Raw genomic sequence first — 21,007 nt, forward strand, 5'->3', positions numbered from 1 at the left:
CTTTTTATTGTTTTTACAGTGCAAATATTTGCAATAAAAATAATGTGAGCATTGTATGCTTTGTATTCTGTGTTGTAATTTAAAGCAATATATTTGTAAATAAATTTAATTTGGTATTTTATTGTTTGTGCAATTAAAACTGATGAATCATGATTAAATTTTTTTGAGTTAATCATGTGAGTTAAATGTAATTAATTGACAGCCTTAATATTAACACAACACTCAGTTCACTTCTACATACATTGTATTGGAGTATAAAATCATTCCAACAGTTACTCCAGAGCTAGTCATGAATTTTCTAATGAATCCTTTTTAGTTGGAAAATGCCAATTCATTGAAACTGAAACATTTCCTAGGAACATACTGGTTTCAGTGAAACTTTCATAGGTCCAGGATGGAATTTCTGGTCAAAACGAGAGAGAGAGAGAGAGCATGCAGCCAACCCAGGATAGCCAACAGCCTGGTGGTTAGGATACTCAGCCTGTGGGAGACTTTGGGCTGAAGTCCCAGTTCTATCTGATTCAGACCAGAGACTTGGACCTAGGTCTCCCACATCCCATAAGAGTGGGTCAGGGACCATGGTTCCTGAATGCTGGTCCAAAGGGCTTGTAGGAGCTAGTAAGTTCCAGCCTGCCACCCAATGAGCTGCTAACAGTTGGCAAAACCAGGGAGATTACTGGTGAACACAGGAAGCTGAATAACACATACTGCCTCCTCAGCCGCCCCAGAACCTGCATGGGGCATAATAAAGCAAAAACTTCACCAAACCCCGCAACCTTGGGTCTGACGACTGCCGCCCATGACTCCAGTCCTGGGATCTGATTGGGTCCCTACTTGTATTTAAACCAAGTGCAGGAACAGGAAATTGTCCATGCAACTGGCTTTTCCCTGCTTAGGGCTGCTTCTGCCTGATTCTAATTGCTGGTCCTGCCTCCCGACAGCTGACTCCTGCTTTGCCTTCTGGCCTGTCTCAGTCTGATCACTTGGTATCTCACCTGGCCTGGCTCCTGTTCCAACCAGTAGGTCAGACTGCCCATGTCCCAGTTATGACAGAGTGTCCTAACCACCAGAGTATAGAGAGTCTCTGTCTCCAGATGGAGCTCTTCCCCCTTGTATAACTAATTCGTCATTTGGCCAGGGAGAGAGAGTGACTCTGTAGTCACCAAATCAGGCAAAGCATGGAACTAACTGAGCCTCGGTCTCCCACATTGCAGGTAAGTGCCATAATCACCAGGCTGATGGCTGTTCTGGGGCTGAGGCAGCTCTGTCTTGCCTTTTGTGAAAAACTTATGGCTTCAGTTTCATCCTGATGTATAATGGGAAAACTTTTGAAATTTCAGAGTTCTTTGTGGTGGTAAAACTGTTTCCTGCTCAGTTGTAGTCCTCACACTAACTTACGCATAAATTCTTTCCCCTCAAATGGATAATCAGGAGGGTTTGAACCCACAGCCTTCATATCTACAGCACATACTCCTACCACTCAAAAGGGAAAGGTAACTGGTTGGCAGAAAGTATAGTGTTATCCTCTCTGTGAGCCAGCTCATACAGGGGCATACAACCACTGGGTTACACAAGTATTTGAGAGAGAGCAGAGGAGTGCTGAGCATCATAATTATAGTTTCTATTTGTGGTTTGTGTAGCAGCATTTTCTAGTGCTCATGGTAGTTGTGTTGGTGTCTTTTCACCAAAGGAAGATGTGGTGTCCTTTGTATTTGGTCTCTGAAGGGTCAGAGGGCCAATCAGGGGTCAATGGAGCTTCTGGAAGACGGGGTTATTATAAACCTCAGGAAATTAATCCCCTCTCTGAAATCTGTCCACTCATGATCAGTCTTTAAGCCCTAGAGTCTTCTCCCCATCACCCCACTCCTTCCAGGAGAAGCTTGATAAAGCATTTCTTGTAGCAGTGCAGATTAGGAAGTCAAATACACATCCATTCAAGTTGATCTTCTGTGTAATGAGCATAATGTCATCTTTCATGGCTCTGATCCCTTGAACCAGTAAACATCACCTCCCTTCCTTCACCTAGTTTTCTGGCTCAGTAGATTCTGCATGCAGGGAAAGATTACCTTAGCTCTAGCAGTCCAGCACTGCTAGAGGAAGCCCAATGAATTTCTCCAGGGAGTGCGTGCCTTTGCTGGATTTTTGGGCAAGCAGTCATCACCAGAGCTACAAGACTGGATGGGGATACTTTCTCATCCCGGAGATCTTAATTCCTCATCAAACTCCTTGAGCTGCAAATGGGAAGATCGGTCTTCAGGTTACAAGTGATTAACCCAGCACTGATGTCAAATAAACAAGCAGGGAAACATTAGCAAAAGAAGCCCTAATCCTGATAAGCTGGGCAGAACACATCTGATCATTGAAATACCACTTGCCAAGCCTGTGTTCAGAATTCAAGTGAAGTGGCTGAGTCCTGTCTGCCAGGGAAATTGGAAATGTATCTGAAGTTTTCTGATGACAACTGCTCAGTGCTTGCAGATCTGCAGCAACCAGTAATACCAAGCTTCCACTCTTCCGGAGTTGCCAGGAAAAGGAGGGCTGTGTGACAGACATCATGTTCCCCATCTTTTGAGTTCACCTAATGTGTACCTCTCTTTCTGATCACTTGTCCTGATGAAACTAAAAGTAGACAAAATAAGTCTGATTTTGATTGCCCCTGATTGTAGTAGTACTCTGACCTGCCGGCCTTTGGTAGGAGATTACCTTCCCATCTCTTGAGTCAAAAGTTCTGTGTGTCACAAGACTTCAGAAAAGTTGTTTTAAAGGGTCAGTTCATGAAATAGAATCCCTGGTTTATGAGACCATGTCAAAAAGGTTAGTCTTCACCTTGCTGATTATATAGTAACATTATACACAAAAAGAACCTACCTAAAATACCTGCCACTCGTGTATCTGAGCACAAGATTGCTTATAGCCTTTTACTATTTCATGGGTGTGTTGGAGTTTTTCGGGAAGATGTTGATTACCATTAGGCCTTTTAGGGGTCTGGCATTCACCCTGCAGGCCACTAAAGGGCACACAATCTAATAGAAACCCCTTTTATGTTCTCAAGAACCACGTGACCAGCATAACTTAAAATATCTCTGCTAGACTGCACCATATTCAAGTTTGGAGTCAAAATTTGGTTTTGTTTAACCTCTCCAGGGGTAAGGGCCTATTCCCTAAGAGGCAAAGTCACTTTGTGGGCTGAGAGAATCTCTGAGATGTGATATTTTAGGTAGTGACCTGGCAATCACACCACACCAATAGTCAATATTTCAGAATCTATATCAGTGCTTTAGTGAATATGGATTATTTGGACTACGGCTCCTAAAAACACTGCATCCAATATGTTCCCTCTCCTCAACACTCTTTCTGTCTCAGCCTATTGAGGGTTTACCTGGAGGTATTGCTGTGCATAGCTCAGATGCCAGTGTTTAGCTGTTCACAGAAAGGGAGCTTTTGGTCTTAGTTTGTAGACTGATTTTTCTGAACAAACTTGGGGGTAAATCAGTTGTCATTTTAACCAAGAGGCACTCCACTGAGCAAAAAGTGACTTGTTCTTTTTTGTTTTTTTTACATAAAAGCATCAACAGCCTTTGAAATTAGATGTAAATGCACTAATGTAATTAACCGGTGCCTGATATCAGGAAAATTGAACCTGCATCCCAAAATGCGCTAGGTATCAAATACAAAAAATACATATCGCTGACTGGCAATATTGTGCATGGATAGTAGCAATCGTGTTTAAACAGCTTATAAGTGGTCTGCTATATAAGGTGTATGTTGGACAATAAAAGTCTAGTAAATTATTGTAGATACTGAACATTGTAATGCTGTGTTGTAGTTGGAAGAAGAAAATGCTATATTTAGTGCAGGACATAGCAGGTGCCCTGAGGACTAATTTTGGTAAGCATCTCACAGCTCCTAAATAAAGGGTTGTTTTACATTTCACTTTTCTGAGGATGCAGTTTGCAACTTTACATTTATTTTAGCTTCTGATTATGTGCATGAGTATGTTATTGAAAAAGACAATCTGTGTACAATCACCAAAGTGAAATTGGAGATCCTGCTAAAAACCAAACCAACCAACCCTTTGATTTTTGTTTCCTAAGCAGAAGCTTCACTATGAGGCGGGGTGGATGGAGGAAACGAGCCAGCAATGACGATGGCTGGGGGATATGGGTATGTTTAAAACCAAAAGGCTTTTTATTGAAAGGATAAATAAATGCAATGTTCTTGACACTCTTTTTTTTTTTAAATACATAATGTGTAAAGGGCTTCAAAACACACATACATATATTTGCTCTGCTTGAAAGAGACTGTCAGATTAAAAATCATTCCAAAAAACACGTCCTGACTTTCAGAGATGTTCAGCAAAGCCATCCAATAAATTGCACTTATTTACTAGTCCATGTTCACTGGATCTTATTTTAACATTCCAAACTCTTGAGCAACTTTCAACAGCCTCCAGTTTAAAAACAAAAGAACAACCTACTGAAAGAATTAATGTTTTCTCTGCTCTTTTCTCTTCCCCCCTCCCCTTGGAAAAATAATAGATTGACCTTACACCAAAGATGGGCCGTTCGATATCTTTTTATCCCTCCAGAGTAGGAATAGGAGCTTTTTTGCCCTTGGGGAGATTGTATGATAGGTCCATTTTTGAGAGATTTGAAGTTACAGTTTTCCTCTCCATCTAAGTCCTTTATAGTTGGACATGTGACAATGAAGGCACCTAAATTTAGATAAGTGTATACCACACCACCATGTGTCATGTACATGTAGGAAGAATTCATTAATTATTTCAGGAAACTTCTATGGCCTGTAGATACAGGAGGTCAGACTAGATGATCACAAAGGCCCCTTCTGGCCTTGGAATCGCTGAAGGTTAATGGGTTTGAGTCTCTACCCTGTCCTTAGAGCACATAGGCCATGAATTACCATCCAGACTCACCCTCTGTGGCTTTATTAATTTTCATTTGACTTTATTACTAACTCAAACAATAAGGAAACATAAACCCCAGTCTAAGCTTCCTCCCTGAGCTTGACTTCCCCTAGGGTTTCTCCAGAACTTCCTCTGAACTAGATCATTCTCCCTTAGAGAGCCACTCCCATGTCCTTTACAGCCAGAGTAGAGCCACACCTTCACAGCAGGTCTGCAGACCTAAAGTCATTCTGTGTGGGATTCTAACACCTGCCACCTGGGTGAGTAAATGAAGAACCTTGCCACGTTGCTAGCGTGGTGCAACTGTTTAATCAGCAGGAGTTTGGATTAAATGTATTACTCATGGTTTGGAGAAAACATATGAATTTTGCAGTTAATCCAAAATGAGTTTCAGGAGGGAAAACCAAATTTATACAAACTGTTTTCAGGATGGAATATCTGATTGAGTTTTCAGTTTTGTTGAAACTGATCTGTTTCGTACCTAGCCATCAGAAAGTGAAAATAATCATTGCTTTGGTTCATGTTTAATCTTCTCTTTTATTTAAATTCTAGGGAGGATACATGTCTGCAAAGGTCCAGAAACTGGAGGATCAGTTCCAGTCAGATGCGGCTATACAGCATCAGAAGGATGGAACTTCATCCAATATCTTTAGTGGAGTTGCCATCTATGTCAATGGCTTTACAGGTGAGGTTTTCATTTTTCTCCTAAACATTAAGTGATTCTCATTTATACTAATGCCTCTCTACACTGCTGGTGAGGTATAAAGGAGCTTATTGTAAATGATAATCAGGCCTTAAATATGTATAGCTGATTAAGACTCTGCAGTGGTATAAATAAAATTTAGTTATGATTGTAAAATGTTCCTTGGAACTTTATGGTTAAGGCTCAGGTGGCTTTCTATACAAAATCATTTTCTTCAACTAGTCATAATGTGACAAAAAATATTGTTCCACTGGAAACTTTACAGGCTTGGATCTCAGACTGGATTTTTTTCCTAAATTCAGCAGAATTTGGTCTTACAGTTTGAGTTACCAGAACAGTCCCAATGAAATATTAAGTTGGATGGGTCTTTTCACTCAAGTCAGAGAGCTTAATTTATAAAACTGAAACTTGATTAGTCTTCTTAGGGCTAATAATTTTGTCTACTTAAGAAAGAAAGATGCTTTAAATTGATATCCATCAGCCATCAAATCAGAATGGCTACTGAAACATTCCATAATGGCATCTGTTTTTATTTTTCAATTCCGAATGTAAGCGTTTTTTCACCATTTAATTATATGTATGGCCATTGACATAGTCATTAAGCAAGATGTGGAACATTTGGAGAGAGTCCAGAAAGGGGAAGAAAAATTATAAAAGGTTTAGAAACAGGGCCTATGAAGAAGGGTTAAAAAAATAGGCCATATTTCGTCTTGAGAAAAGAAGACTGAGGGGGAATTTGATAAGTCTTCAAATATGTTAAAGGCTGCTATAAAGATAATTGTATCGGTTGTTCTCCATGTCCACGGAAGGTAGGAAAAGATGTAATCAGTTTAATCTGCAGCAAGGTTAGATATTAGGAAATACTTTTTAACTGTAAGAATAGTTAAGGAGTGGAACAGGTTACAAGGGTGGTTGTGGAGGTTTTTAAAAGCAGATTAAATAAATATCTGTCATGGATGGTCCAGGTATACTTGGTCCTACCTCAGTGCAGTGAGAGGGACTAGATGACCCTTGAGGTTGTTTCCAGTCCTTCGTTTCTATGATTCTGTGATAATTGGCAGTAAATGTTTTTCCATCTATCATGTGAATTATTATTGAAATAATAGGGGTCTGAAAATCCAATAAATTTATATAATGTTTAAAGAGCTTTTAATTCTGCACCCATGATGATCCTAACTTTGCATTTCCAAACTATTGATCATGGAGTATCCCTGTCACGTTATCAGGTAGCAGATATGTGGGGTATGATGATCAAATTTACAATTTGGTGGATTGAGTGGGCTCTTCAGTGCATCATGGCTGAGACAATGAGGCTTATGAATTGAATATGGAGGGATAAGAGAGAGAGGTGTATGTTGCTTATTCAGATAAAATAGTCTGTGATTAGGTTAGTAAATGTGTTATGGGGAGTAGGGGTGTAAGATTCATCTACAGGATTTAGGCACACATTTCTCTTGGGTTCCACAAAGAAACCCAGAAGCCTTTTTGAAATCTTCCAGAAGCCACTGTTTCAGGGAGCTGTACAGGGGATTATGAGATAGATACCCATTCAACAGTACAACTGCAGTGGTGTTGAGCAGCAGTAGTGTATACACAAGGCAAAACTGAAACAGACATGAAAACCAAAATAACATGGCTGGCATGGCCATGCTGCACCACTGGCACTTAGTACATTGTGACTGGTTCAATTTTTAGCATAGACAGGACCAATTAGTTGAAATCTTGTGTGTGTGTTTTCTTTAAAACAGTGGCTCTCAACATTTCCAGACATCTGGACCCCTTTCAGGAGTCTGATTTGTCTTACGTACCCCCAAGTTACACCTCTATTAAAACCTACTTGTTTACAAAATCAGACCTAAAAATCCAAAAGTGTCACAGCATGCTGTTACTAAAAAATTGCTTACTTTCTCATTTTTACCATACAATTATAAAATAAATCAACTGGAATATAAATATTGTACTTTCATTTCAGTGTATAGTATGATGATGATGGGCTATCACTCGTTACCGAGTATGATCCTCTTCCATGGGAATTATGGGTCCTCAGGTGGCTAATGGCCAATCCTTGAACCACAAGTTCTGTTGCAATGAGAGCAGATGTTTTCAGGCTCAGCAGGAGGCTGTTGACGATGACTGGAAGCCAGTCTCTCCTTCCTTCTGCGCCTCTTGTCCTCTTTAGCTTGTCGGCGAGCAAGTTCAAAATGCAGGGGACCATCATTTAGGACTTCATTGCATTTGAAGCGATCCTGGGCAAGTGTCTCCCAAGTTTCAGTGCCAATATTACATTTTTTTTAGGTTGTCCTTCAGTAAGTCCTTACAATGCTTCCGTTGTCCACCCATGTTATGGTACACTTCTTTCAGCTGAGAGAACAGGACCTGTTTTGGAAGGTGATGGTCTGGCATTCGGACAATGTGACCAGTCTAGCGGAAATGCTGATGGATGATCATTGCCTCGATACTGGTAGTCTTTGCCTCTTCCAGAACACTAATATAGGTGCGCCTGTCTTCCCATTTGATCTTCAGAATCTTACGAAGGCAACATTGATGGTGCCTCTCAAGGACTTTCATTTGGTGTCTATAGGTTATCCAAGTTTCGGACCCATACCACAGTGTTCGGAGAATAACGGCTTGATAAACAAGAAGCTTGGTGTCTGTTTGAATGTCGTGATTTTCAAAAACCCTGTGCCATAAATGAGAAAAAGCTACACTAGCACAGCTCAGGCAGTGTTGAATTTCTGCATCAATATCTGCCTTGGATGAAAGATGACTTCCAAGGTAGAGGAAATGATCGACATCCTCCAGTGCAACTCCATTGATTTTGATAGATGGGGCATGTAATGCCTCATTTGGAAAGGGCTGATAGAGCACTTTAGTCTTCTTGATATTAAGAGTGAGACCAAGACATGTGTAAGCATCAGCAAACACATTCAAGATAGTTTGAAGATCTTTCTCAGAGTGGCAAAGATTGAGTTGTCATCAGCATACTGAAGTTCCACAGTAGATGTTTTGGAGATCTTACTCTTGGCTTTCAGCCTGCTAAGCCTGAACAGCTTTCCTTCCATTCTGTAAATGATTTCAACACCAGCTGTAAACTTCCCAGCAACTAGGTAAAGAATGACGGCGATAAAAACCGCAACATGGTTGGAGTGATGATACAGCCCTGTTTTACTCCTGTTTGTACTTTGAAAGGTTCTCTCTGGGAGCCAGTGCTGCTCAGAATAGTTGCTTTCATATTATCATGAAGCAATTTTAGGACATTGATGAATTTATCAGGACATCCAGTCTTAGAAAGTACAGTCCAAAGGGCATGGTGATTCACTGAATCAAAGGCTTTAGTTAAATCAATACAAGTCATGTACAGTGGTTGGTTTTGCTCCCGACACTTATCTTGCAGCTGCTGTGCTGTGACGATCATATCCACAGTTCCACGACATGGTCAGAAAAGACTCTGTAACTCCAGTAAAATTTCTTCTGACAGGGGCAGAAGGCAAGTTGCAAGGATCTGCGCCAGAACTTTGCCTGCAATGGCCAGGAGGAAGATACCATGATAATTTCCACAGTCCGCTTTCACCCCTTTCTTGAAGAGGGTGACAATCAGGGCATCCCTCATTTCACTGGGTATCTCCTCCTTTATCCAGATTTTAAGAATAAGCAGGTAAAGCTGCCGAATTAGCTCTGGTCCACCGTCTTTAAAGATTTCAGTGGGGATCCCATCTAGACCTGCTGCCTTGTTGTTTTGGTGGCATTGTGTACCTCGTACAAATAAGGAAGGTCTCTGAGTTCATCCCTAAATGGCCATTGAGGGATTTGCTCAAGGACTTCATCTGCAAGCATAGAATTACGGTTAAGGAGATCGTCAAAATGTTCTTTCCAGCGAGAATTGATGGTTTCATTGTCCTTCAGAAGTGTGGTTCCATCCTTAGAGCAAAGAGAATTCATACCATGGTAAATTGGTCCATAAACAGCCTTGGTGGCACTAAAGAAACCACATGTATTATGGTCCGCGAGATGTTGGAGTTCTTGTCGGGGAGATGCCAGTGCTTTGACCGTGGGTGTCTCCAAGATGTTTTGAACTTTTCCTTTTGTCAGAAGAGAGTGTTCGTAACAATAAGTTCATGTTCAGTGCACTTGGTCAGGAGCAGAATTCTATTTGAATTGCTTTTGCCAACTCCTTCTTTCCCGATTGTTCCCTTCCACAAGTCTGAGTCTTGTCCCACACATCCATTGAAATCCCCCAGAAGGATGATCTTGTCTTCTGTAGGGGTCTCCGATAAAATGGTTTCCAACTGAGAATAAAAATCTTCTTTTACATTCTCATCAGCATCCAATGTTGGTGCCTAGGCACTCAGAATAGTTGCCTGTTCATTTTTAGTGAGCCTCCCAGAGTGTCATAAACTGCTCATTGATGCCAACTGGTACCTCATAGAGGCACCGTACGAGCTTGTTCTTTATACCAAAGCCCACTCCATGCAATTGGAGTTGATCTATAGATTTTCCCTTTCAGAAATAGGTGTATCCTACTTTCTCCTCCCTCACCTGTCCTTCATCATCTCCTCTAGTTTTGGACAAAGCAGCAATATCGATGTTAAACCGACTCAGTTCACGAGCAATAGTGGCTGTACATCGCTCTGGTCAGTCGCTGTTTGAGTTGTCCATCAGGGTACGTATATTCCAAGTTCCAAAATTGAAGAGTTTCTTACATTTTTGACAGCTGAGGTGGTGATCCTGCTGGATGCGGCTATCCAGCCAGGAAAAACAGAGGCAAGACTATTTTTAGGGTACCTTTTCTAACCCCCACCCCATGTGGGGTGAGCAGAGTGGATCCTAAAAAAAACTGCTCAGTCGTGGGTGCAGCTGCAGAGGTGCTCGACCCGCCTCAGTCCTCGAGCAAGGAACTTCTGGATTTCACTGTCCTGTTCCTGTCGCAGATCGCCACCAGACTTTTGACCTGTGCAATGTTATTTTTCCCTAACACTGGAAGATGAGTGTGTGGGACTTCTTTTAAAGTGGGGAGACTGGTGCACAACAGTCACCACGCTGTCCTTGACAGATAGAGGACTTGAAACCAATGGCATGGGCACCATGATGATTGGAGATCCTCTATTTGCTGCAGCCTTCATCCACCTTCACAGCTGTTGTAACGTTACATAACAGTTTCAGCTCTGTTGTGCAGTTATCTTCCATCTGTTCTGCTGTTAGGGACTTGTTGGATCACACTTTGTCTGGAACCTAGCCATTGACCATTCTGCCATTGGTAGCCCTAAGGGAGTACATGATTCCAGGCAGCATTGCTCTTGGGGTCGTTGAGACACGCAAGCCTCTCCACCACTACAAGGTGGTGATCCATGGAGAGGAGTGTATAATATAGAGAGTAGTAGAAACAAGTCATATTATGAAATTTTAGTTTGTACTGACTTCGATAGTGCTTTTTATGTAGCCTGTTGTAAAACTAGGCAAATATCTAGATGAGTTGATGTACCCCCTGGGTTGAGAACCACTTCTTTAAAATTTACCTATAATAGTTCTTCTTAAGATAGCTTCAGGTAGACTTCCTCTTCCTTCCCCTTATAACTCAGAAGTTTCAGTTTGGGTTTTTAAAATTTTTTTGAGGTAGTATCCTTTTATTTTTGACTGTTTCTTAAAAAGAAGAATTGTTTTACACATATGAAAAATGTTACTTTTAATTTCTGAAATGTTATGTTTTTATGATTTGGTTGTTAGGGAATTCCTTACTTTCTATACAATTCAGGAATTGATTGGTCAGGTTCTAACTGGAGCTGACGTATTGGCAGTTGGGTGCATTCAAGCAAAGAGAGGGCTTTTCCTCAACTACTAATATTTCAGAGAGCCAAAAGCTGAAGAGCTTGAGAGAGTTTTCCACCTGAGCTGGAATCTCAAAAGTAGGAATCCTGTGATAATATAAAAAAAAGTTATAAGCAAGTAATTTCTCTTACTTCCTAGGAATAAACTGCTTTCTATCAAGGCCATATACAGCATTTCATTCATTGCATGTGAAAATACCAGTCAAAAGATGTGGAGGAAATTCATCTGATTTTGTTGTGTTGATGCTTATGTAAAGTGGGCCTTGTTTAACATTTTTAAATGAACCTGATAATGAAATTTTTGTTTTTGAAGCAGTCTTTTGAGAAATAACAATTTGCCTAAACTTCTGTGACTTACTTGTATTTTGAAGAAATGACTTAAGTCTCCTAAGAAATTACTGGATTTTCAGAAAAAAGTTGCTCTGCATTTTAATCAACCATGGTTTTAGATTTCTGAATTTCTGTGATTCCATAAGTGTTCTCAGTGACAAAAAATGCAAGAATACTACTTCTACAGTTGGATTTTTTTGTTAATTTTACAGATCCTTCAGCTGATGAATTAAGGAGGTTAATGATGTTGCATGGTGGCCAATACCATGTGTACTATTCCAGATCCAAAACAACACACATCATTGCTACAAATCTGCCAAATGCCAAAATAAAAGAACTGAAAGGGGAAAAGGTGGTTCGACCAGAATGGATCATAGAAAGGTAAAATTAGAAGGATGGCGATCTGACTGTTTTAGTTTTGCATTTGGTGCATTTCAATGGGAGCAGGCTTCTCCCTTTTCTAAAAAAAATGTCTAGAAAAATTACATTCTGAAAGGTTGTATTAGGATTGATTTATGGTTTTATTTTTAATTGAGTATTGTATTTCATTACAATCCAATTTGTTTTTTGTTTTGTTAGACCATGCACTAGAAAAATTGCACTTTTTGAAAAAACAATCTTGCATATTTCCGTATTTGGATGATGGCCTCAAAACATAGAAATGTAGATCTTGAGGGGGCTTCGAGAGGCCATAAGGGTCCATTCCCCTCCTACAGGGGCAGGACCAACTATACCTAGACCAGGGGTCGGCAACCTTTCAGAAGTGGAGTGCCAAGTCTTCATTTATTCACTCTAATTTAAGGTTTCGTGTGCCAGTAATACATTTTAACGTTTTTAGAAGGTCTCTTTCTAGAAGTCTGTAATATTTAACTAAACTATTGTTGTATGTAAAGTAAATAAGGTTTTTAAAATTTTTAAGTAGCTTCATTTAAAATTAAATTAAAATGCAGAGCCCCTCGGACTGGTGGCCAGGACCTGGGCAGTGTGAGTGCCACCAGGGCCACCCAGAGGATTCAGGGGGCCTGGGGCAAAGAAATTTCAGGGGCCCCTTCCATAAAAAAAAAAGTTGCAATACTAGAGAATACTATATTCTCGTGGGGCCCCTGTGGGGCCTGGGGCAAATTGCCCCACTTGCCCTCTCCCCTCCCCCCGGCGGCCCTAAATGCCACTGAAAATCAGCTTGCATGCCGCCTTTGGCATGCGTGTCATAGGTTGCCTACCCCTGACCTAGACCATCCTTGACAGCTGTTTGTCTACCCTGTTCTTAAAAACCTGCAATGAAGAGGATTCCACAATCTCCCTTCGTAACCTATTCCAGTACTTAACTGTGTAGTTAGTAGGATTTTCCTAATATCGAACCTAAATCACCCTTGCTGCAGATAAAGCCAATTACTTCTTGTCCTGCCTTCGGTAGATGTGGTGAACATCTGATCATAATTATCTTTATAACAGCCTTTAAACATATTTAGAGACTGTTATCATATTTTCTCCTCAGTCTTCTTTTCTCAGAACTAAATTTACCCAGTATTTTAACCTTTTCTCATAGGTCATTTTAGCTGCTCTCCTCTGGGTTCTCTCCAAGTTATGCACTTCTTTCTTGAAGCATGGCACCCAAAACTGGACACAGCCCTCCATTTGAGTCCTCGCCAGTGCCGAGGAGAGCAGAACAATTTTGATGGAGTGATATATTAATTCTGCTATTCTTTTTCTCTTTCTCCACATGGTATAGATATCTTGCGTTTTAATCTGTCATGTAAGACTTACTCATAAGGTGTAATTTGAATGTGTGAGCTAGTCCTTTTCTGTTTGTCTGTCAGATATTGTCTAAGAGTAATCTCCTTTAGCCACCATTAAATAAATGAAAAACAGTTTACCTTACATAAAATATCTGGTTGTTCTTAATAATCTGTCAGGGTACGTAGACTTGAATAAGCAGAAATACTATTTTTCATTTTAATTGCCAGTGTGGATTGATATAAATCACCAATTTTAATCATGATTTAAATCAGTAAGCAGGAAACTTTGTTATCAATGTCAATCATGTTTTGTATTTGTACTTTAATTCTTAAAGGTTGATTGTCATTGGTTGATAATAATTAAAACATGTTGAGTTGCCACTAAATATAGCCGTTACAGTTTTACTAAAAATACCCCTAACTAAATCTTAGGTGCTTGGGGTGGAGAGGTGTGCTCCAGCGGACACTGGTGCTGGGCGGGGGGAGGCGGAGTGCTCCGGTGATCACTGCTGCTCTTGGGGGAGGGGGCAGCCCGGGACCCCGCCACTGCTGCTTAGGGTGCTCTGGCTCGGGGCCCTGCTACCGCCGCTCCCAGACCACTGCTCTGGGGCAGCGCCTGGGACCAGTTGCCTGGGGCCGCTGCCGCAGCAGCTGGTATGGCTGGCCCCAGGACTGCCCCAGCTTCTCGGGTGGCTCTGGGGTCAGCCGTATGAGCCACTGCAGCTGCGGAAGTCCCGGAGGTCCCGGAAAGTCACGGAATCCGTGACTTCCGTGAAAGACTCGCAGCCTTACTCATAAGGAGTGAAAGTTCCCTTACCCTGGTATGCCACCCATGAGCCTTAGGTTTTTTTTTAACCAACTGCTGCCTGTCTGATGGTGTGTCAGGCTCATTTGGGCTGACAAGCCTAGTAGGCTTGTTGAACACTGAAGTGCCCATTAAAGCTTGTCAGGGTTCAGAGATGGAGGAGGTAGTCCGCGGGAGTGAAGAACCCCAACCCTGTGTCCCCTATATCTCCTGATGTTCCTTGGGCCCCATGCAAAGTAGGGAAGGGGTTCCTCACTCCCTATTCTCCCCTGGCTTGGGAGTCAGGGAGGAACAGGCAGTGCAGAGGATGAAAGTGGAAGGGACGCCCAAATGCTCTAATTTTGCTTTACTGCCCTACGCCTTCTTCCAGCTTTGTTATTTCTGCTTACTTTCCCCCTCCCCCATCTTTGTTTCTGCCTTCCTTTAGCTATTAGGATGATAGCCCCAATCCCATGGATGTTATGCCAACTGGAAGGGAACTCAGTCCTGTGTAGTTCCTGTTTTATGCAAGAAGTTCTCACTTTATGTTCTCACTTCTTGGGAGGACTACAGATTCAGGACTCCCCCTCAACAGGATGATGGGAGGCAACTGGTTAACAGGAGATTTCTGGCTAGTAGACCAACAGGCCTGTTCCTTCCCTTCCTTCTCCTCCCCTATTTTTGGTGTCCACATTTTTAAAAGTATGTTGAAAAATTGAAGAAGGTGCAGACAAGAGCCACAAAAATTATTCAAGGGCTGGAGAAGGAGCTCAATCTGTTTATCTTGTCAAAAAGATTGAGAGATGACTTGATTAATGTATAGACACCTTCATGGGAGAGAAAATACTGGGTACAGGAGTGCTCTTTAATCTGAGAGCAGAGAAAGTCATAACAAGTACTGTTAGCTAGAAGGTTAAGACAGATAAATTCAGATTAGAAATAAATCATTAATTTGGAACAGTGAGGGTGATTAACCAGTGGAATAAACTACCATTTCCACCTCTTGCTATCTTCAAGACAGAATGCCTTTCTGGAAAATATGCTTTAGTCAAACAAGTAACAAGGCTCAATACAGGGGTAACTGGTTGAAATTTAATGGCCTTTGATATATAGGTCAGGCAGGGTAATCTAATAGTCCCTTCTGGGCTTCAAATCTACATATCAGTGAGTGTTCTCAGACAGTTTGGATCAAAGCCTCCAAGTTCTGATGTAAGCAGAACTAACCCTAAACCTAATTCAATCTGATCATTCTAAGGGAAATAGTGAAGATACCTAAGAAGAGAGATTCTAACCACATCTTTTTAAAGATTGGAAATTTGCCAACATATCATCTCTTTTAAAAAAAAAAAAAAAAAAAAAAAAGGTTGCCAGGAGATTCCAGAAATTAGTCTGGTGAGACTCCCCTAATTTCCAGGGGGAACCTCTGCTCCTATTTTATAATTAAGCATAAAGTAAAATACTAGAATAAATATAAACTGGTACAGTCAAACCAATTCAAGTTCTTTAAGGGATATTATGTCTCTCCAACATATTAGTTGTTTGAAAAATGTAATAACATGGAAAATACTGACTGGAAGGACATAATATAATTGGCTTTTCAACCGCTTTTAATAAGACTTTTCTCATAAAAAACAATTAGAAAATAATGATGGATAAAGGAAATATTATGACAAGATTAAAAATTGGTTAAGTTGTGTGTTTAAAAAAAAAAAAAAGTCAACGTGAACAGTTCTTTATAGTAAAGGCCAGTTAATAGTAGGTTGAAATTAAGTGTTGGGACTATTAATATATTAAGGCTTGATCCTTTGAGGCACCTAGTGACTCCAGTGTGAATTGAGAATGCAGCAGCTTGAAAGATCAGAATCTTAATTGGCAGAGAAAGTAAGTAGAAAACTGAAGTTTGATAACTTAATTGTTTAGATTAGTAAAATCTTCAGGGGGTTGTGAGTCATTCTAGGCAGATTTTAACACACACAGGAATTGAGGAGCATCATTGTGGATGAAATATATCAGGTATAAATGTAAAGCAATACATGAGCTGAAATTATCAAAACACCTCAGCAATTGAAGGAAATCGGATGTTTCAGCACATTGAAATGAATGTGGTATTATAAGACAAATTTTGTTTTACAAAATAATGGTACATCTGAAAAACTGGAAGACCTCTCAAAGGAAAGATATATAGCAGAGGTTATAACGGTCCTGAATATGGAGATACAAAAATTGTTAATGGTTTTAAATATGAAAATAGATTGTAAAAGTTGAGAGAGGAATTGCAGTATTACTAAGAACACAGTGGAAATTGACAACGTCCTATGTGTTTTTTTTTTTAAATGTCATTCAATAATACAAGAAGGAGGAAAAACTGGAAATAAAAGGGAAGTCTGTTTAGCATAGCCTCACAAAATTCTTCTCTCTTCCCCAGAGCTAGCTAGGGTTGTGTGTCTCCCCTCCCTCCCCCCTATCCCCCCAGATGAGTGAATAAAAGGACATTTTCCCCCCCAGTAGTAAAGGGTGGGATAATAGATGTTGTCCCTAGGCCAATACATTTTCATGGCAATTGTGTAAGTTTGATTTGGAAATAATAAAAGGAAATACTGTTTTATGAAGCAGATAATCAGCCTATGGAATTCATTACTCCAGGAGGTCATTGGCATGTCTAGACTACATTTTAAAACTTGTGGCAGAGTGTTTCAGGTCCTGGGTCTATAGACTTGGAATTGCATTAGGGCTTTAAAAACAGCTGTGTAGACCTTTGGGCTTTAGCCCAACCCGAAACATCTATGCAGCTGTTTTTACCACAGTAGTATGAGACCAGGTCTGTAGACAAGGGCTCTGAGACTTATGCCAGTCTAGACATACCCACTGGGGCTTTGTTTACACTGGGATTTTAGCTGTTGATGCAGTGTAATACAGCTTGAAATTGGGGTGAGCTATCGCAGTGCAGATAGTGTCTATGGTAGGTGTGTGACCGATGTAGCTACACCAATGGCTAAAATCTCAGCCTAGAAAATACCAGTATTAAGTACTGTGTGTGTATTCAAAATTGACAGGATAATTTTGTGACTGTCACTTTGAGTTATTCAAGTTCATGTGATATGAAAAAAAAATTCATACTGCAGGAGTATAAATGCTTGGTTGCTACACCAACATATTTTATACCTGAAAGGTTTGAAATGTCATTTAATTCAGAGTATTCATAAAGGAATGTCATTTAAATTGTATAAATGAATCAAAATGTACTTAATTCATCTGTTTTGGGGACTTTCTCTGTTGTAGCTGTTTTGATTACACCTTTCCCTAGAAACCTTTCCAGTTCTCTCTAAAAATGCTAACTAGTTTGTTTCTCTAATTGGGTAACATGATCTCCCTCTACATTCTTCCCTAATTGTAACATGACAGCCAATAGAGGCTTTTTCCCCTGCTAAGTCCCTTAATAAAGTACAGGTCTAAGCTAGTTAGGAAATAGATCATGGAGAAAAAAGTATTGAGGTGTTAATAAATGGTTTTGATAAATCATCTCTCTCTGTGTGTCCTCTCGTAAAAGCTTTGAATCTAGTCTGATTATTTGATTCTCATATGTATCTCACCCCTCTCTGGGGTAAAAAGGACTTCCACATCAGCAACACCTCTGTTCGAGAGTGCAGTATGGAGATCTGCCTGTGGTCAGGGGAAGGGGTAATGGCTAGGAAGGGAGCACATCATCACCACCACCACCACAAACAGAGATCAAGAAGGAAAGATAAAATCTCATTCTGGGTGGGTTTTTGTTGTCAGGATCCCACTTTAAAGGAGAAGGGCTCCTGAGGAAGCTACCAGCTTCTCCAAGGCCTAATAGTAAAGTTCTGGTGGGTAGAGATAGGGTGTACCAGAAGCATGGAACTGGAATGATCAATGACAAATTTTCATGAGAAGAACCTCTGGAGACTTTCTCTTCCGTGCCAGTGTATTCCCTTACAGGAGGGGACAGTTGAGCATATAGAATTCCAGAACCTAAGGGAACTTTTTAAAGGTGAATCAGATCCTAATGAAATTCTCATCTCTGATTTGTTTTTGTTTTTTTCCCCCGTGGAGTGCGTCTGTCTATTACAGTGTACAGAGTTAAATGGATTTCCCAGCACAGCATTGATCTGAGACAATTAGTTGATCATATTCACAATATAATAGAAATGTTAAGTACTTGAAGTCCAGAATTTGTAACTGAAGTATTGATGTCCATCAGACCAATAAACTAAAACTTATGTACTGACCCCTTTTAAAGCTACTTGCTTTTTGTGATCAAATCTGCTGAATGAATATTTGTTGAATTTTTTTGGCTATACTTGTATAGCAGTTATTGTGGTAAGTGTGCTTAATTTTGGTCCATTGTACAGTAACTCCTCACTTAACCTTGTAGTTATGTTCCTGAGAAATGCGACTTTAAGTGAAATGATGTTAAACAAATCCAATTTTCCCATAAGAATGAATGTAAATAGAGGGGTTAGGTTCCAGGGAAAAATTTTTCACAGTATAAGTTTTAAACAAACAATTTAATGCTGTACACAGCAATGACGATCGCGAAGCTTGGTTGAGGTGGTGAAGTCAGAGGGTGGGATATTTCCCAGGGAATGCCTTACTGCTAAATGATAAACTAGAACTCTGCTGAGCCCTCAAGGGTTAACACATTGTTAATGTAGCCTCACCCTCTACAAGGCAGCACAAATGGAGAGAGGGGAGACAGCATGGCAGACAGAGACTGTGTGTGTGTGTGTGTGTGTGTGTGTGTGTGTGTGTGTGTGAGCGAGAGATGCGCATTGCCCCTTTAAGTACGCTGAACCACTCTAAGTAGATTGCCTTTTTAAGTAGACCAGGACGTTGAGACAGCTTCTGCTGCCAGCACGCTCCCTTCCTCTGTTCTGAGCCCTGTCGTGTCCCCCCACCCCTGCTCTATGGAAATGGGGTAAGCAGGGGGCAGGAACGGGGGGGAGGGGGACACCCTGATATTAGCCCCCCTCCCATCCCCATCCCCCGCACAGTAAGCAGGAGGCTCCCAGGAGCAGTTCCAAGGCAGAGGGCAGGAGCAGCACATGGCAGTGCAGGGAGGGACAGCTGAACTGCTGGCAATTGATAACCTACTGGGTGGCTGCCGCACAGGGAATTTAGGGGATTGGGGAGCTGACAGGGGGGCCGCTGATCCACCCTGGTTCCAAGCCCCCACCAGCTAGCTACAACGGGCTGCTCTTCCTGCAAGCATTGGACAAATCAGGCAGCTGCCAAACTATTACAAGGGAGCATTGCGCAACTTTAAACGAGCATGTTCTCTAAGTGATCAGCAACGAAACAACGTTAACCGGGATGACTTTAAGTGAGGAGTTACTGTACTTCAAATAAAAAAAAAAATGACTTTCACATCTTATATGCTTACTTTCTAGACTTCTTGAACAATGGTTAAAATTCTTGTTAGCAGTTCAGTGTGTGTAAAGTATTTATCAATTTTATTGTCATCCTACTTACTCTATCCTCATTTCATACCTTGCACTTCTTACATTTTTAAAAAATTTAAAACAATTTTTCCCCAGTTAGGTGCAATACATCAACTCTTTAGAGGTTCAGATAACACATTTGGAACTGAAGTATTGATGTCCATCAGACCAATAAACTAAAACTTATGTACTGACCCCTTTTAAAGCTACTTGCTTTTTGTGATCTGAAATATATGGACACTTAACGGACTGCAGAGAAAAGCGCGTATAGCTAGACAGAAAATTGTAATGATCAAAGTATTAGCCTATTATAACTAAGATAATGTTAGTTTACATATTTTTCTGAAAGCCTTGAGTGATAAACTTTTGCTTCTTTTCTGTTTCAGCATAAAAGCCGGACATCTCCTCTCATACATTCCATATCAGCTTTACACGAAGCAGTCAAGTGTTCAGAAAGGTCTCAACTTTAATACCATATGCAAACCTGAAGATCCTATGCCAGGTCCTAGCAATATAGCTAAAGAGCTCAACAACAGGGTGTAAGTGTTTCCAGTTTGTTAATACTGACAAAGCTGTTGATCGGTCAGCTATAATCAGTTTAAAATGATAATACTTGTATAGCATTTTATCACTTATCTCAAATCATTTTACAAAGGAGGTTAAGTATCATTATCCACATTTTACAGATGGAAAACCAGAGGCATAGAGATATGAAATAAGTTGTCTAGGGTCCCATAATTGGGACTTGAAGAACCCAAATATCCTATTTTTGAGTCCAGTGCCTTGGCCTCTGTACCATGCTTTTCCATAATGTTTCTACTGTAGGACACAATGGGTATAGCACACAGCTGTATGGAAACAATGTGTGTTGCACACATTAAGAGAATCTGACCAGTGATACTGAGATTAGGTCTTTGGTTTAAAAAGAATAATACGCTGAGATAATTATTCCTTTTGGTAAAGGTTTTGGAGCAAGTATAAATGAATATAGCTGAAAAAAATAAGTTTAAAATGTTGCAATGCATTTTTACGGTTGAGAATTTAGCAAAATTCAAAGGGAGGACATTTATATGGATAAGGAAAACGAAATATATTATAAAGGATTTTAAAACTATAAAGAACAAAATTGGAGGGGGACTAAACCCTAACTCTTGTAGGTACAAGTTAGTCTCTAACTGATTTGGGAGGGAGTGGGGTTAGGAAGAAATTTCCCCGTCGGCAGGTTATTCCATAACTGCCCATTTTT

General features: G+C 40.5%; 1 protein-coding gene across 11 annotated transcripts in view; it reads left to right on the forward strand.

Moving 5' to 3' along the window:
• Positions 1-21,007, forward strand: part of REV1 (REV1 DNA directed polymerase) — a 104,017-nt gene that overhangs the window by 19,847 nt on the left and 63,163 nt on the right. For 6 of the 11 annotated variants that reach the window (XM_039530239.1, XM_039530206.1, XM_039530181.1 and 3 more), the window contains 4 exons: positions 4,095-4,164; positions 5,477-5,609; positions 11,992-12,160; positions 20,148-20,300. In XM_039530239.1, the coding sequence (XP_039386173.1) occupies positions 4,095-4,164; positions 5,477-5,609; positions 11,992-12,160; positions 20,148-20,300 (525 nt within the window). Of the gene's footprint in view, positions 1-1,298; positions 3,889-4,094; positions 4,165-5,476; positions 5,610-11,991; positions 12,161-20,147; positions 20,301-21,007 lie in introns of those variants that run through there. The other 5 variants (XM_039530215.1, XM_039530172.1, XM_039530201.1 and 2 more) reach the window with 2 other exon arrangements.

This window comes from Mauremys reevesii, linkage group 1 (assembly GCF_016161935.1).
Source record: "Mauremys reevesii isolate NIE-2019 linkage group 1, ASM1616193v1, whole genome shotgun sequence".
NCBI lineage: Eukaryota > Metazoa > Chordata > Testudines > Geoemydidae > Mauremys > Mauremys reevesii.